The 15120-nt window shown below is 39.0% G+C and overlaps 2 protein-coding genes across 2 annotated transcripts in view; one reads left to right on the top strand and one right to left on the bottom strand.

The window, feature by feature from the left end:
- Nucleotides 1-15120, top strand: part of LOC133649000 (uncharacterized) — a 1204785-nt gene that overhangs the window by 842567 nt on the left and 347098 nt on the right. The gene's annotated exons all lie outside the window — the stretch shown is intronic.
- clint1a (clathrin interactor 1a) overlaps nucleotides 1-15120 on the bottom strand; it is a 26928-nt gene that overhangs the window by 1736 nt on the left and 10072 nt on the right. Inside the window, exons 2-11 of the mRNA XM_062045624.1 lie at nucleotides 12942-13046; nucleotides 11927-12023; nucleotides 11515-11623; nucleotides 8896-9060; nucleotides 8599-8779; nucleotides 7159-7378; nucleotides 6979-7066; nucleotides 4967-5032; nucleotides 4233-4525; nucleotides 2553-2745 (exon numbers count right to left, since the gene is read on the bottom strand). Coding sequence (XP_061901608.1) covers nucleotides 2553-2745; nucleotides 4233-4525; nucleotides 4967-5032; nucleotides 6979-7066; nucleotides 7159-7378; nucleotides 8599-8779; nucleotides 8896-9060; nucleotides 11515-11623; nucleotides 11927-12023; nucleotides 12942-13046 — 1517 coding nt within the window. The remainder of the gene's footprint in view (nucleotides 1-2552; nucleotides 2746-4232; nucleotides 4526-4966; nucleotides 5033-6978; nucleotides 7067-7158; nucleotides 7379-8598; nucleotides 8780-8895; nucleotides 9061-11514; nucleotides 11624-11926; nucleotides 12024-12941; nucleotides 13047-15120) is intronic.

Raw genomic sequence — 15120 nt, 5'->3', positions numbered from 1 at the left:
TGGAACATCCCACAGGTGTGCAGGCTAATTGGGAACAGGTGGGTGCCATGATTGGGTATAAAAACAGCTTCCCAAAAATGCTCAGTCTTTCACAAGAAAGGATGGGGCGAGGTACACCCCTTTGTCCACAACTGCATGAGCAAATACTCAAACAGTTTAAGAACAACGTTTCTCAAAGTGCAATTGCAAGAAATTAAGGGATTTCAACATCTACGGTCCATAATATCATCAAAAGGTTCAGAGAATTGGGAGAAATCACTCCACGTAAGCGGCATGGCCGGAAACCAACATTGAATGACCGTGACCTTCGATCCCTCAGACGGTCCTGTATCAAAAACCGACATCAATCTCTAAAGGATATCACCACATGGGCTCAGGAACACTTCAGAAAACCACTGTCACTAAATACAGTTGGTCGCTACATCTGTAAGTGCAAGTTAAAGCTCTACTATGCAAAGCGAAAGCCATTTATCAACAACATCCAGAAACGCCGCCGGCTTCTCTGGGCCCGAGATCATCTAAGATGGACTCATGCAAAGTGGAAAAGTGTTCTGTGGTCTGACGAGTCCACATTTCAAATTGTTTCTGGAAATATTCGACATCGCGTCATCCGGACCAAAGGGGAAGCGAACCATCCATACTGTTATCGACGCAAAGTTCAAAAGCCAGCATCTGTGATGGTATGGGGGTACATTAGTGCCCAAGGCATGGGTAACTTACACATCTGTGAAGGCACCATTAATGCTGAAAGGTACATACAGGTTTTGGAACAACATATGCTGCCATCTAAGCGCCGTCTTTTTCATGGACGCCCCTGCTTATTTCAGCAAGACAATGCCAGCCACATTCAGCACGTGTTACAACAGCGTGGCTTCGTAAAAAAAAAAAAAAAAAAGAGTGCGGGTACTTTCCTGGCCCGCCTGCAGTCCAGAGCTGTCTCCCATCGAAAATGTGTGGCGCATTATGAAGCGTAAAATACGACAGCGGAGACCCCGGACTGTTGAACGACTGAAACTCTACATAAAACAAGAATGGGAAAGAATTCCACTTTCAAAGCTCCAACAATTAGTTTCTTCAGTTCCCAATCGTTTATTGAGTGATGTTAAAAGAAAAGGTGATGTAACACAGTGGTGAACATGCCCTTTCCCAACTACTTTAGCATGTGTTGCAGCCATGAAATTCTAAGTTAATTATTATTTGCAAAAAAAAAAAAAAAAGTTTATGAGTTTGAACATCAAATATCTTGTCTTTGTAGTGCATTCAATTGAATATGGGTTGAAAAGGATTTGCAAATCATTGTATTCCGTTTATATTTACATCTAACATAATTTCCCAACTCATATGGAAACGGGGTTTGTATATGGCACTCACAAGCATGACCACAGCACATCACAATATGTAACCACATGGAGTGGAGTGAATTATATTTATATAGCAGTTTTCTCTAGAGACTCAAAGCGCTTTACATAGTGAAACCCATTATCTACAATTCTTTAAGCTACATTTAAACAAGTGTGGGTAGCAAGTGGGTAAAGTGTCTTGCCCAAAGACACAACGGCAGTGACTAGGATGGCGGAAGCGGGGGTTGAACCTGGAACTCTCAAGTTGCTGGCACGGCCACTCTACTAACCGAGCCATGCCGCCCCAAATCAAATTTTAATTGTGATGATGCCGGTCTTTGCTGGGAAAAGATGCCAGAACACAACTATATCTTAGCAAAAGGAAAATACACTGTCTCTTCTCTCGTTCCAGAGCGGCCCCTCACTCTTCCAAAGCACAAACACACGGACGAATAGGCCTCCCCTCTACAACTCGCCTCGTTCCATTTCCCTCCGTCTGCTCCTTTTTTGTCAGTTCTCTGTCGTTGTTCATGTGTGTGCATTTGACATTTTAAAATGTTTATTATTGTATTCATATGGTGGTTGAAGTTAAGGATTTTAAAGTTTTATTTGTGACAGGACATGCGTGTGTTGGCAGAGCATCGCATACCTGTTTGATGTATTTACTTAGAATGTATTTTTTAAGCACTGAGTAATTAAATATAAATTAGAAAATATACAAAATATACAAAATGTAAAAATATTTAATAATATACTGCAAAAGAGTGCCTTCTTTGGCAGTATATTTTAATGGAATTAATTTTGTAATCAGCCATGATAATAATCTTTGTATTTCATATCATTTGACAAGGTTTATCCTGTTAAACTGTAAGTAAATTAGATATAACAATTAAATATGATTAAAGAGTAACATTACTATTTCAGTGTTAATATTTGAGTGGGCCCAGGCCCTTCTGTAGTAGAAAAGTTGGGACCCAAAGTCAAAAAGGTTAAGAACCCTTGATGTAGACCACAAAAAGTGTTTTAAATGTAGAAAAAAAATTATATTATGACCCCTTTAAATCATCCATCCATTTTTTACCGCTTGTCCCAAATCAATTGATTATAAAATAAGACTATCCTGCCTACATGAATAAAGTAAATGATACATGGACACAAGTCAATTCCTTGTTGAATGCAATCACATATCAGTCGTAATTTATGTTATTTCACCTTGTTGGAGTGTGTTGAGGGTGGGTTGACTGGGCTTGGGCGCCTGCATGCCTGGACCCAGGAAGTCAAGGCTGATGTTCACAGAGTGGTCCGACCAAGTGGAGGGGAGGGAATCTTTGGCTGCAGCACCTTGAGAAATGACTCCCTGCTGAGCAGTCTGCGGTTGAAGAGGCGCCCCAAAGTTGTGCATTGGCTGGAAAAGGCATACAAAATAAATCCATGTGGACCTCTGCCAAATGAATAAAACACTTTGACAGATCAAGATATTCCCCAACTATATAATGATTTGAGTTTTTAGCAATCTCTCTCTGGTCCACAAATAATTCACACATTTTTAGAAATTCACACCATGCTGCAATAAAAGTAATATAGTGTACTATGAAAAGAAATGTTAAAATAGGTAATGAAGAGCTACAGTTTCAGGTTCTGATCTTAATTGATTAAGCCATACTCTTGAACAAAACAAGACTAAAGGGAGCGCTAGCTGTCTAGTTTAAGTGGGTCAAGAACATATTTCAAGAAAAGGAATACTGTCTTTTTGGGAAATTTTTAATGTTTTATGTGTCGCAAATCTGATTTTTTCATTCTTTATGTCAGTCGTAGAAAGAGTGGGTGGTTAGGCAGTGGTCGGGGGTGGAGGAGGGGCACCTGTTAACATTCTTGTATCAAGTTTGTCGTCTATGTCGATCAAACAGAAGTGTCTTTATCAAAGGTGCCCACTGACTGATCACAAAGCAGTGCTGCAAAAGTTGAATAAACACATACAAAATGATGGCTGTATGTTTATATGCTCTAAAAATTATTTGTGAAGGCCAAGGTTAAACAAATCCTTACATTAACACACAAGCAAGATATGTATGTTTGGAAGTGATGGCACTTGAACTCATATCTCTAGTAATACTATTGCTATATTGAAGTAGTGTGTGTATTTAAGGCCCAAGCACAAAAGGCCTTATTGTATTTATTATGATTTGTGTAGACACATGTAAGTAAATAAGTGTGTACTTTAATTGCATTTTTTCTAACCTATTTTTATTATTTCTCATACGCATACTTGGTACGAGACACATTCTTTGATCACGCGAATGTGTTGAAGTAATGACTTTTATGTCTTCTTCTTGCTTTTGTTGCTTCCTTGTCATGTTCTCTTGATCACGTGCTGTCTTTTGTCTTTACGGTTGAAAAACAACTATTTGTCAAAATGATTCGTCTCCAGGGGCAACGTTGTTTTATCAATTCCCGATGATGATCGTTACGCAAGAACAGCATTTGTCACACAAGGTCACGTGACAAGACACTTCCTTTGGTCTCTCCTGTCCAAGTACAGAATGCAGACTTGCAATTACACATTTATTAGGTTTAGCAATGACTAATTGAAATCTACAGCTTCAAACTTGCTATCAAAAAAGGGAACGCAACAGATTTCTGCTAAGAAAATATGCCACCTCTTCCAAAACACTAAGCATTTCTTTTCTGCCTTGGATGCATCCTGTATGCTCTCTGGCCTATTATAATCGTACACATCAGTCAAGTAACATTAACTGATAATATCAGCATTCCAAATCTGTCAGGTATAATTCTCCCCAAAATGTCAACATGAAACTGATGTCATGTAAAACTAAGTATATCAATGAATTATTCAAAATGGATCCTTGTGTGTATGAGTGCAACCATGCATACCTGTGACCTAGACTGAGGCAGGCCTGTGGCGCTCATGCTTTGTGTACTGTTCATGCTGAAGTTGAGGCTCTGAGAGGAGGTGAACGTCTGAGTTGGCCCCATCATGTCAAAAAGATCTGCTGAGGACGCATTGTTGCCCGCAGCGGCAACTGGGGCGGGGGTAGGACTTGCAGTCATGGCACCAAAAAGGTCATTTCCACTGGTGTCAACAGACTGAGCAGATGCTGGCATCTGGCCACCAGGGAATGCATTCCACTCTCCAAAATCTCCATTGCTGCTGGAGACCGGTGCGACTAAAGGAAGAAAGTAGAAAAAACAAATATATATATATTTTCCACACGAGCCACAATGTTGATATTTTGAATGTAAATAACAGCAGCCTTCTGCAAACAGAAATCAAAATGTCAAACTGAACCTGTCCTTGCAATCAACAGTTGCATCTTCATAGGGCCAGTCCAGTTTTATCGAGGGTATTCTCAAAGACAACTGATGCCACATTTAAAATTTAATTGAATTGATTCTGCTTGTTGTCTCTCCCTCTCATATGCCCCCTCACCCCCATCTTCCTCTGTCCCTGTCTCCTTGTCATCTATAACTGGAGCTGATGTGTGTCTGTTCTTGTTATGCAGAGCAGGTAGCATGCACCATATGGCCAGCTTTCCTTTTGAATATTCTAGCAGTATGCTGAAATAGCTACAATGGCACAACACACCCTTAAAAAACTTAAATCCTACCAGATCCTGCAGTAAGACCAGCAGAAGCAGCAGGTGAAGAGAAGTCAGCAAATCCACCGGTAAAGTCTGCAATGAGAAATACATGAAGATGTCCATTTTTTATAGAAGAGCTCCAGGTGTTGAGCTGCCAGTTAGCATTCCTTCAGTGTCAGGAGTGTTGGGCAGAAAGGAGGGGTGGTGACATCTGTTCAGTCCTCCCACCCTCTTCATTCACCAGGGACAACTCCAAAAAACATCTGGTGCACTTAGTTCCTATACATTAACTCCCTCCTCCAACTGTCCCCAAAATCTGATGCCAGCAACAGCAGCTGCACACTGAAGAGTACGAAACTGTCAGGCCATCAGATTAGCGTTTCTCATTTTCTTGAAAAACTTCAATGTCCTGAATAGTGCGAGTGTGTAAGATTAAACAAACATATGACGCTTGGTGACCCTAAACTTATTACCAAGTTAAACTGTCAACTCCATTATGCTGCTGTAACATTGTATCACTGTGGGGAGTGCTCTGCAGCATATTTCATTCTTTAAAGGCCTACTGAAATGCGATTTTCTTATTTAAACGGGGATAGCAGGTCCATTCTATGTGTCATACTTAAACATTTCGCGATATTGCCATATTTTTGCTGAAAGGATTTAGTAGAGAACATCGACGATAAAGTTCGCAACTTTTGGTCGCTGATATAAAAGCCTTGCCTGTACCGGAAGTAGCGTGACGTCACAGGTTGTGGAGCTCCTCACATCTGCACATTGTTTACAATCATGGCCACCAGCAGCGAGAGCGATTCGGGCCGAGAAAGCGACGATTTCCCCATTAATTTGAGCGAGGATGAAAGATTTGTGGATGAGGAAAGTGAGAGTGAAGGACTAGAAGGCAGTGGAAGCGATTCAGATAGGGAAGATGCTGTGAGAGGCGGGTGGGACCTGATATTCAGCTGGGAATGACTAAAACAGTAAATAAACACAAGACATATATATACTCTATTAGCCACAACACAACCAGGCTTATATTTAATATGCCACAAATGAATCCCGCATAACAAACACCTCCCCCCTCCCGTCCATATAACCCGCCAATACAAATCAAACACCCGCACAACACACTCAATCCCACAGCCCAAAGTACCGTTCACCTCCACAAAGTTCATACAGCACATATATTTCCCCAAAATTACGTACGTGACATGCACATAGCGGCACGCACGTACGGGCAAGCGATCAAATGTTTGGAAGCCGCAGCTGCATACTCACAGTACCGCGTCTGTGTATCCAACTCAAAGTCCTCCTGGTAAGAGTCTCTGTTGTCCCAGTTCTCCACAGGCCAATGGTAAAGCTTGACTGTCATCTTTCGGTAATGTAAACAATGAAACACCGGCTACGTGTTTCTGTTGCTGCAGCCGGCCGCTAATACACCGCTTCCCACCTACAGCTTTCTTCTTTGCTGTCTCCATTGTTCATTAAACAAATTGCAAAAGATTCACCAACACAGATGTCCAGAATACTGTGGAATTTTGCAATGAAAACAGATGACGTATTAGCTGGCCACAATGCTGTCCCAAAATGTCCGCTACAATCCGTAACGTCACGCGCAAACGTCATCATACCGAGACATTTTCAGCAGGATATTTCACGGGAAATTTAAAATTTGCACTTTACTAATCTAACCCGGCCGTATTGGCATGTGTTGCAATGTTAAGATTTCATCATTGATATAATAAACTATCAGACTGTGTGGTCGGTAGTAGTGGGTTTCAGTAGGCCTTTAACTGATGTTTCACACAGCACAGATTTTAGTTGTAAAATGTAACATGTCATTTAACGCCCACCTGCTGGTGCATTGGTCCATTAATTTATAAAGAGCTTTATTGACTTCTGACTTAGACTTTTGTTTGATCAAGAAACAGTATGTTATGCATCTGTAGAAAATATGGTAAGTACATATTTGGCACCCATACATTCAGGCAGCAACATAATTTGCAACAGTTTTTGAAAAAGAAACATAAGTTTCAGAATACCTGTGGGAGCAGGCTTTGAAGGTGTTGTGTCCACCATCAATAGATCAACTAGTCCACTACTAGAAGGCTGTGGTGCTGCTGACTGAGGCTGGAATATGAGAATAGACACCAATAAGAAAGGGACATACTGTATGGTACTTCCAAATACAGTACCTGAACTTTCTCTTAAGCACATGTTACCTGTTTGGTGGTGTTGTTTGGGCTCTGATCTCCTGTGTACTGGGCCGCCGCTCCCAAGTCCACTTTTTTAGATGGGACACCACCTCTCTTTCTGGTAGCTGTAGTCTCTGTTGCTTGGACTATTTGTACACTTTTGGTGGTAACCGTCTCTTCTTCATCTTTGAACTCCTTGCCTGACTTGCCGTTATGAGATGAGCGGCCCCGATCCTCCTCGTTGTCACTTGTAACAAAAAAAAAGAAGAAAAACAAATGATTGAAAGCCACCGTGAAAGGTTTTAGTGTTGCCCATATTTTTAAATGCTGAATATTAAGTTCTGTTTTCCCTTGTACTGGTAAGTACTGAAGATGTAAATACCAGGTCTTGTTGTCATAATAGTAAAATACTGACACTGAAAGCACACCAAATTAAAATCAAAACAAGGAAACATAATAGATCACAGATCCTGGAATCACACGTCCACATGCCTTATAGTTTAATGCTCTATTGTATTTAGGATAATAATCCTGGTTTGGATTCCATGAACATTATTTCATTTGTGCTCAAAAATGTGATTCTGTCAATTTACACTTCTGTCCTGTATATTAATTGGTGTGTGCCATTTATGTTGGTTTTAGTAAGGACTGACACACCTTTTTTCAGAGGCCTACGCTTACATAGATATACTGTAATAATATGGGCTGTTTGCAACTTGCTCATAGTTACATTTTTCAAAGCAAAAAATATAACAAAAACACCACCGGCTAGCTTATGTTACCATTAGTGGTTTAACAGAACACATTTGTTTTACAATTCTCTATATTTTTTACAATTACTAAGTTCATTTAATAAACATTTTTACCAGCCCGGACAAAATGATTGGCGTTTATGGCGGTTACTCACCCTTCTCGCCAACATGTACAAACAGAGAAAGCGGGCACACATATAAAAGCAGTCCAAGAAAAGCAATGCACTATTTGCAGTCATGATGTTGTTATGATACAATATACATTCCATGACAGCTAATACTAGCTATCCAAATCACTATTATAGAATATATATTCAATGACAGCTAATGCTAGCTATCCAAATTACTATTATTAGCTATCAACACCCAAAGCTAATGTGCATGCACGTGTTACGTACGGGCGGAGTTACGTCCTTATGTTCCAGAAGCCGTATGAGGGCGGGATATACTGTGTAAAACACATTGGAAAGTTAGCGCCATCTAGGCATCTGTGTAAATATTGCAAACAGCCCCTTTAAGTTTAAAAGGTATTTTCTAGTCAATCTTACTACCAATAATGGTGCATCTGCATAAAAAAATAAACAGCCTTGGTAAACTTCAACATGATTTTCAATCTTTGTATCACATGAAGCAGCATTTTCAAAATAGTTAGATTAGCGTTTTGGCAATGAAAGATTTTAATAATCGGAACATAGTTTGTGTCTCTTGCACCTACCTAAATCGGTCTGGTGAGTCATCTCTGTCCTTCTTCCTAAACTTGTTAATGGTATCGTCAATGGTGCTTCCAATCTTGTCGCTGATCTCACCCAGTTTATCGCTGAAAGCGTACTGCCCTTTGTTCTCCCAGTCGTCATCCCACTTGCGAGTGCTATCATTGAAGTCATACTTGTCCGCAGCTGGAGACCAACACATCAAGACATTAGGATTTGGTCAAACAGGGAAAAGCAAACAATGTTTTTGTTAAAAAAAGAACTAGGATGAGTTTAGATCAATTTGTCAACAGTGGACTTACAGTAACCTCTGTATCCTCTAGTGTCGGAAGACACGCCAACATATTTGTCTTTGTTTTTCTTTGCTTTCTTCCTCTCTTCCCTCAGCCTTTCATCATCCTGGACAAACGCCACCATCTCCTTTACCTTCTGGCGCACATTCACCCCTTGGTCTTTACCATGCTCATCTAGGTACAAAGATGCAGCATTTTAGGGACCTATTCTTCAGTTTGCGCTAGAGTGTTTTATTATGCGCTTGAATTTATGCACATTTCGCTATTCGTATTCTCCCATACAGCCTGCGGACACACCTACCCCGCCACGTAAGTGAGGCAAAAGTGCTTCAATCGTGAATGAAAGCGGGCTAATTACTGATTAGGCAGATTTTGCCATGGTGCCTTTTTTATTTTGGTGGAAATTGTAGAGCATGGAGTTTTACTAACAACTGTGAATGTCATTACAATCCATCAAACATATATGGCTTATTTAAATATGAAAAAGCCATATAAATCCAGGAAGTTCAGTGTGTGCACATACTACAACAGCTTCTACTTCCTAGCTGAATGTAAATAATTAATTTGTAGAAGAAACTGTATTCCACTTATTATTATAACCATGCTGATGTTATTTGTGATGTTATGAGTTCTGTTTAGTACAGTTAGCCATGACGCGTCAGAGTGGCTTGCAAGGATAGCTCCGTGTCTCCTGTGTGTGCGTGCGCTCAAGTCTTCCACTTACGAATGCAGAGACACAGCAGGTATGATCTGCATTTTGATTTTTAATAGTTAATACAGAGTAGCATTATGGTAATTTTATGCTAGTGTCTCAATTGACACAATCCAAATAGATTTCATAGCTTCCTGGAAGTTTATTTTATAATTTTATTGTGTGTGGCACACACTGCATCCAAGTTTCAAGTGCAATACAATGTTGTATCTTCTGGAGGCGCTGGACTTACTGTAGCTTCAAAAGCCCTAAAGAACAAAAGTACTTAGGTTGATGAGATGGAACGCCCACATTTAAGGATTGCTCCAACCTAAGTGAAAATCTTGGATGAAGTCGCGCTGTGACAGACTTAAGTCAAGGGGAAGAATGCAGCGCATTCAGAATCAGCGCAATTGTGCATTTTTTTCCACTTAAGCACATGGGAGAATAGGGTCCTTAATGACCACAGTGAAATTATTAAAAAAAACATTCAAATGCTGACTTGCACATGCAGACCACAGTAAACAAACATTTTTGCACAGAAAATGCTGAACGCTCTTTCTTGTAAATTGCATCTTAAATACACACATGGTTAAAAATAATGAAAGCAGCTTAAGGTGTGTGTGTGTGTGTGTGCGCGCGTGCGTGCACTCTTGCATTTGTGTGGCGTAAGGAATTGTGGAATAAGCAAAGCTTTCATCGGAGCTCACACTGAAGGTTTTGTTAATTAAAAGGGGAATTGCACTTTTTTTTAAAAATGTTGCCTATTGTTCACAATCATTATGAAAGACATGACAACGGATGGATTTTTTCTAATGCAGTCTAAATATTAAATAAACGTAAATATAGGTCTGCTTACAGCGGAGCCAATGGGAGCTCCACTATTCCGCCTATAAAATCCAATAAATAATCATTCAAATCCGCCTATAAAATCCAATAAATAACCATTCAAAAAGCCCTAACAATACTCATATTACATTTTGTGACTTGAATATTAACGAAGTATTAGTGGTATTATCATTATAAGCGCTAACTCAAACAAACTAGAGCGGTGCAGTGATCACTTCCGGGTGTGCCTATGCTTACAACATCAAGTGGTCTGCTGCTTCCTCACATCCTTGCTCTCTGTAAGTTTATTGTAGATCATAAATCGTGCCTCTCACCTGAAAAATAGATGGCTGATAATATAATCCGACCAGTTGGGACACTTTGACAGCCGTTTCGGACTTGGAACTGGCGAAGAAGACACGAAAAGCGCTTGTTCTCTCCCACTGCACTCCAACCCGTTTTTGTTTGCGAGAATTATGAAAAAAGTTTCATCTAAATCGGCATATATGAACATCCTAGCAGTCGGCATCCTAATGACAGCAGACCTTATACAGTAAGTGATGTTTTATTATGTTTGTTGGCCCTCATAAAGTCTGCAGTGAGCAAAAATCAGTGATGAAGAAAGAAAACAAAAGCAAACGTTGTGAAGCATTTTTTTAAAATTAATGCACCGTGCATGATTAAAATAATTAAAATACGTAAATGTTATAATAAATATGCCCGTTACTACATTACATATATACTTACAACATGTATATAAAACCTTAATGGAGGTGTTTGGATGTTTTTTAGGGGCTCCATAGGCATAATTGAACGGCTCCTATAGGCTCCATTGTAAGCGGACTTTTGATCGAATTTATTTATTATTTAGAGTGCATTGAAAAAAAAATCCATCTGTCGTCATGTCTTTCATAATTATTTGTGAACGATAGACAAAATTAAAAAAAAAAGTGCAGTTCCCTATTAAATGTTCTTTCTCTCATTATACAACCATAACTTTACAACTAAAGTGAAAATGAGTCCCGGTGAGTTGACACGGTTATACTCTTATTCCATGATGCACAGGAAAAGAAAAGAAAGAAAGTGGCAGAGAAGGGAAACACACTTACCAACAAAGTGGTAGCTTTCTAATGATCTCAGGTCATAAAGATGTTCTCTGGCACTAGTGACAACCCGCTCTGATCCATTCCTGATTAGATGAGCAAGCAGTAGTAGGGACTACATGGGGTGACAGAACATATTATAGTAGTCATAAAAAGCCTTTTAGTATTATTCTCAATAGAAATATTGTAGAATTCTATCCAAATTGCCCGACGTGCAATTTATTTTCAAAGTATTTTGGTGAAGAAAATTCTGGATAGGTTAAAAAGTCAAACATCTGAGGATCTGATTTGGATGTGTAATGATTAAATGAATAAACTGAAAATCAGCTACAATTGTAAAAGGATCTATTAAGTCTGACCGCGGTCCTTTGTGCATGTGTTGCATATATGCAAATACCTTTGTATTGTATGAACATACCTTATAGACTCTCCTCCAGTTTTTCTTGTTGTCTCTCAGCATGCGGGCCCACAGCATGTTCATCACCTCTGGGAACTGCTCGTACATAAAGGTTGCTCTGAGCATTGGCACATTTACAGAGGAGAGAAAAAGGGAACACATTAACAGTTTTATCTACTTCAGAATAGACATCAAAAATGCACCTTTACATGGTTTGTCTTGTAATAACTTCACTGGACCAAAAGGTTGTTTTAACCAAATGACCTCCTGTATGAGTATTATCAATATCAGTGATTCCCATGCATTTGTTTATTTCTAATTATGTTTAGACTTCCCGAGATAGATCGAGCACTACCTTTTAGTTTTTTTTTAGACTTGGTTTTGCTACCTGCTCCGACTCACTCACAAAGACATTATAATGGGACAGTCTATGTAGCTTGTCGTTCTTACTCAGTACAGTAGATGGCATCGTAACTGCTTCTCAACACACCTTATACACATACCACATATGACTTGGTCTCGCATTATAACCCACCTGTTCATCAATATAGTAATATATTGCACATACAATGCTATATTTAAAATACGTGCACATTTGCATGACACACTCTGTTGCCCAAAATGAAACCAAAACCCACAAATCAATAATTGATTTTGTCATTAATTTTTTGTCATTGAATACATAGTTATATAAATTACAGACATAATCTTTTTTTTAATGTAATGTTGAGGAAAAATTATGTTCCCGTGACAGTTTGAATTGACATGGGAAATGTGATGGGCACAGGTGTTGTGCTTTATGTAACCACAGTAGCAAGGCTGTAGAACTTCCAGTATCCTCAACAATTCTTACAGGCTGACAAAACAGAGCAAAACATTTTGAAGTACTCAGAGATCGCAAAAGTAATCTGATAATGATGGTCTGCAGAAAACAAGCAACATACAGTACAGCAGAGTACACCTGTTCCATTTTATTTCTAGGTTAGTGTTTTTTTTAACTTAATGACATTACAATAAATCATGCTGCTTTCCTCACCTTGAAATGTCACTCATCTGTTGTCCTGATGGCCCCCAAGGGTCATCATTGGTAGCGTCTCTGACTTTGGACTCCACCTCCGAGTAATTCATCACCACATTGGTACTGTGCAGAATAAAAAAAACAATCAATATGAAAGAAGTACATGACATGTTAAGGTGAAAAACTTTACTGGCACATCCACACACTTGTTCTTTTAGTGCCTGGACAATAGGACAAAAGGGAATGCCTGTTTGGTTGAACTCTCTAGATTAAACACACCGTCGAAAAAAGAAACCGGTTAAAATATACATACACAGGACAAAAAAGTACATGGCACAGAAAAGTCAAGGACTGCATTTACTGTGAGAGAACTGTTTGCTGACATTTAGTTAACTACAAGTACAATATAGGTCAACACAAAATTAGGCAACACTGGTCTTGGCCATCTTAAATCTAATGAGAACTCAGTAGTTTGTGAAAACACACACAATGATGATAGAAAATAAAGCCACATCTTTTGTTTTCATTTGTTCAGTCATTGTACACATGTTGCACTTATGTTAGACGTGGTTTGAATGTGAACTCGTTGAACCTTCACAAAATATCACAAAATGATTATGTATATGTTAAGCCACAAAAGGCAAACAAACACATAGAATGTGGGACCTCAGACGTCACCTAAGATCACACAAATTGGGAAGAAAACATTCATTGCCTCTATATTTGCACAAGGACTTGAATGTTAAAGTGTCATCTGGTGCGATCCAACCAGTTAATGGTGACTACACAACTTATTGTGTGAATGCCTACAGGCATTCTACACCAAAATGAATCTATTTATTATTATTCTTCCGTAGCGTTTTTCGTCCGCCACTAACTCCCAAACCGTTCACCCGACTTCAAGCATCAAAACGTTTAGCTCTCTCAGGACAAGCAGGATCATTCAATAAATGTTCCCCAATATTACCGGTTATACAGTAAATCCTCATTGTCATGGTTGTTTTGCTATTTTTTTCTTTCTACTACTCCTCCCACATCTACTACCCCTCCTCGACCATTTCACCATTAAAACTTTTGTCTTGATTGGGACAGAACGACTTGGTATTTTTTTAACCCAAAAAATTTCAAATTTTTACGGTATTCATGGGTTTCCAAAATATTGGACAATATAATTGGTACTCCTCCCACCATTCCCCTAGAGGGGGGGGGGGTTACCCACATATGCAGTCCTCTCCAAGGTTTCTCATAGTCATTCACATTGACGTCCCACTGGGGTGAGTTTTCCTTGCCCGTATGTGGGCTCTGTACCGAGGATGTCGTTGTGGCTTGTACAGCCCTTTGAGACACTTGTGATTTAGGGCTATACAAATAAACATTGATTGATTGATTGATTCTCACTTACAGTTGCCATTTTTTTTCCGCTTAAAAATAACCTTGACTTCAAGTAGATATTCCACACTATCAAAAATATATTTGTTAGTAAAAATCATTTACTTAGTCTGAAACTAGCAAATAAGTAATACTTTTGTACCGAGGATGTCGTTGTGGCTTGTACAGCCCTTTGAGACACTTGTGATTTAGGGCTATATAAATAAACATTGATTGATTGATTGATTGATTTTGCAGCAATGCATCCTGGGTAATGATGTCATTTTGACCTAACACATTAAGAATAAGCGATGGCAGCCATCATTGAATTGCAATAAATAGTCCCTTTTGTGGCTAATTTGCATTGTATCTGTTTTAATTTAATCATAAATTATTATTTTATTTGTGCAAACTTTATGTGAAGCTCCACATTGGAGTAATCTTTTAACGGCAAGAATCCTGCGAATACATAGTCATGTAATGTTGACTGTCTTACAGATTCAAGCACATGTTGAAGCATTTATACTGGGACCTCTATATTTTCCCTATCAATCTAAGTAAAGGTTTCAATTGTGTTTTTTCTTTAAATGTTAACTTGTTTGCAAGTTAAAGTTTCATACAATCAAGCAACATATTTTATCGTGAAAAAATATGTTGGCAACATCCACAAAATTAGCTAAATACGTAGTAGTGTTCCAGCAAAGAACTCTGGGTAATCAATAAATTCAACGGTGGAATGTCTCCCTTTAAAAACAAAAGTCTGAATGGCTAAAATATCTGTCTGTCACCACAGTAATGTGGGTTCAAATCCTGGAGAGACCAAATACAC

The sequence above is a fragment of the Entelurus aequoreus genome, linkage group LG04, assembly GCF_033978785.1.
Source record: "Entelurus aequoreus isolate RoL-2023_Sb linkage group LG04, RoL_Eaeq_v1.1, whole genome shotgun sequence".
Taxonomy (NCBI): Eukaryota; Metazoa; Chordata; class Actinopteri; order Syngnathiformes; family Syngnathidae; genus Entelurus; species Entelurus aequoreus.
This window is presented reverse-complemented; position numbering and strand designations above follow the sequence as displayed.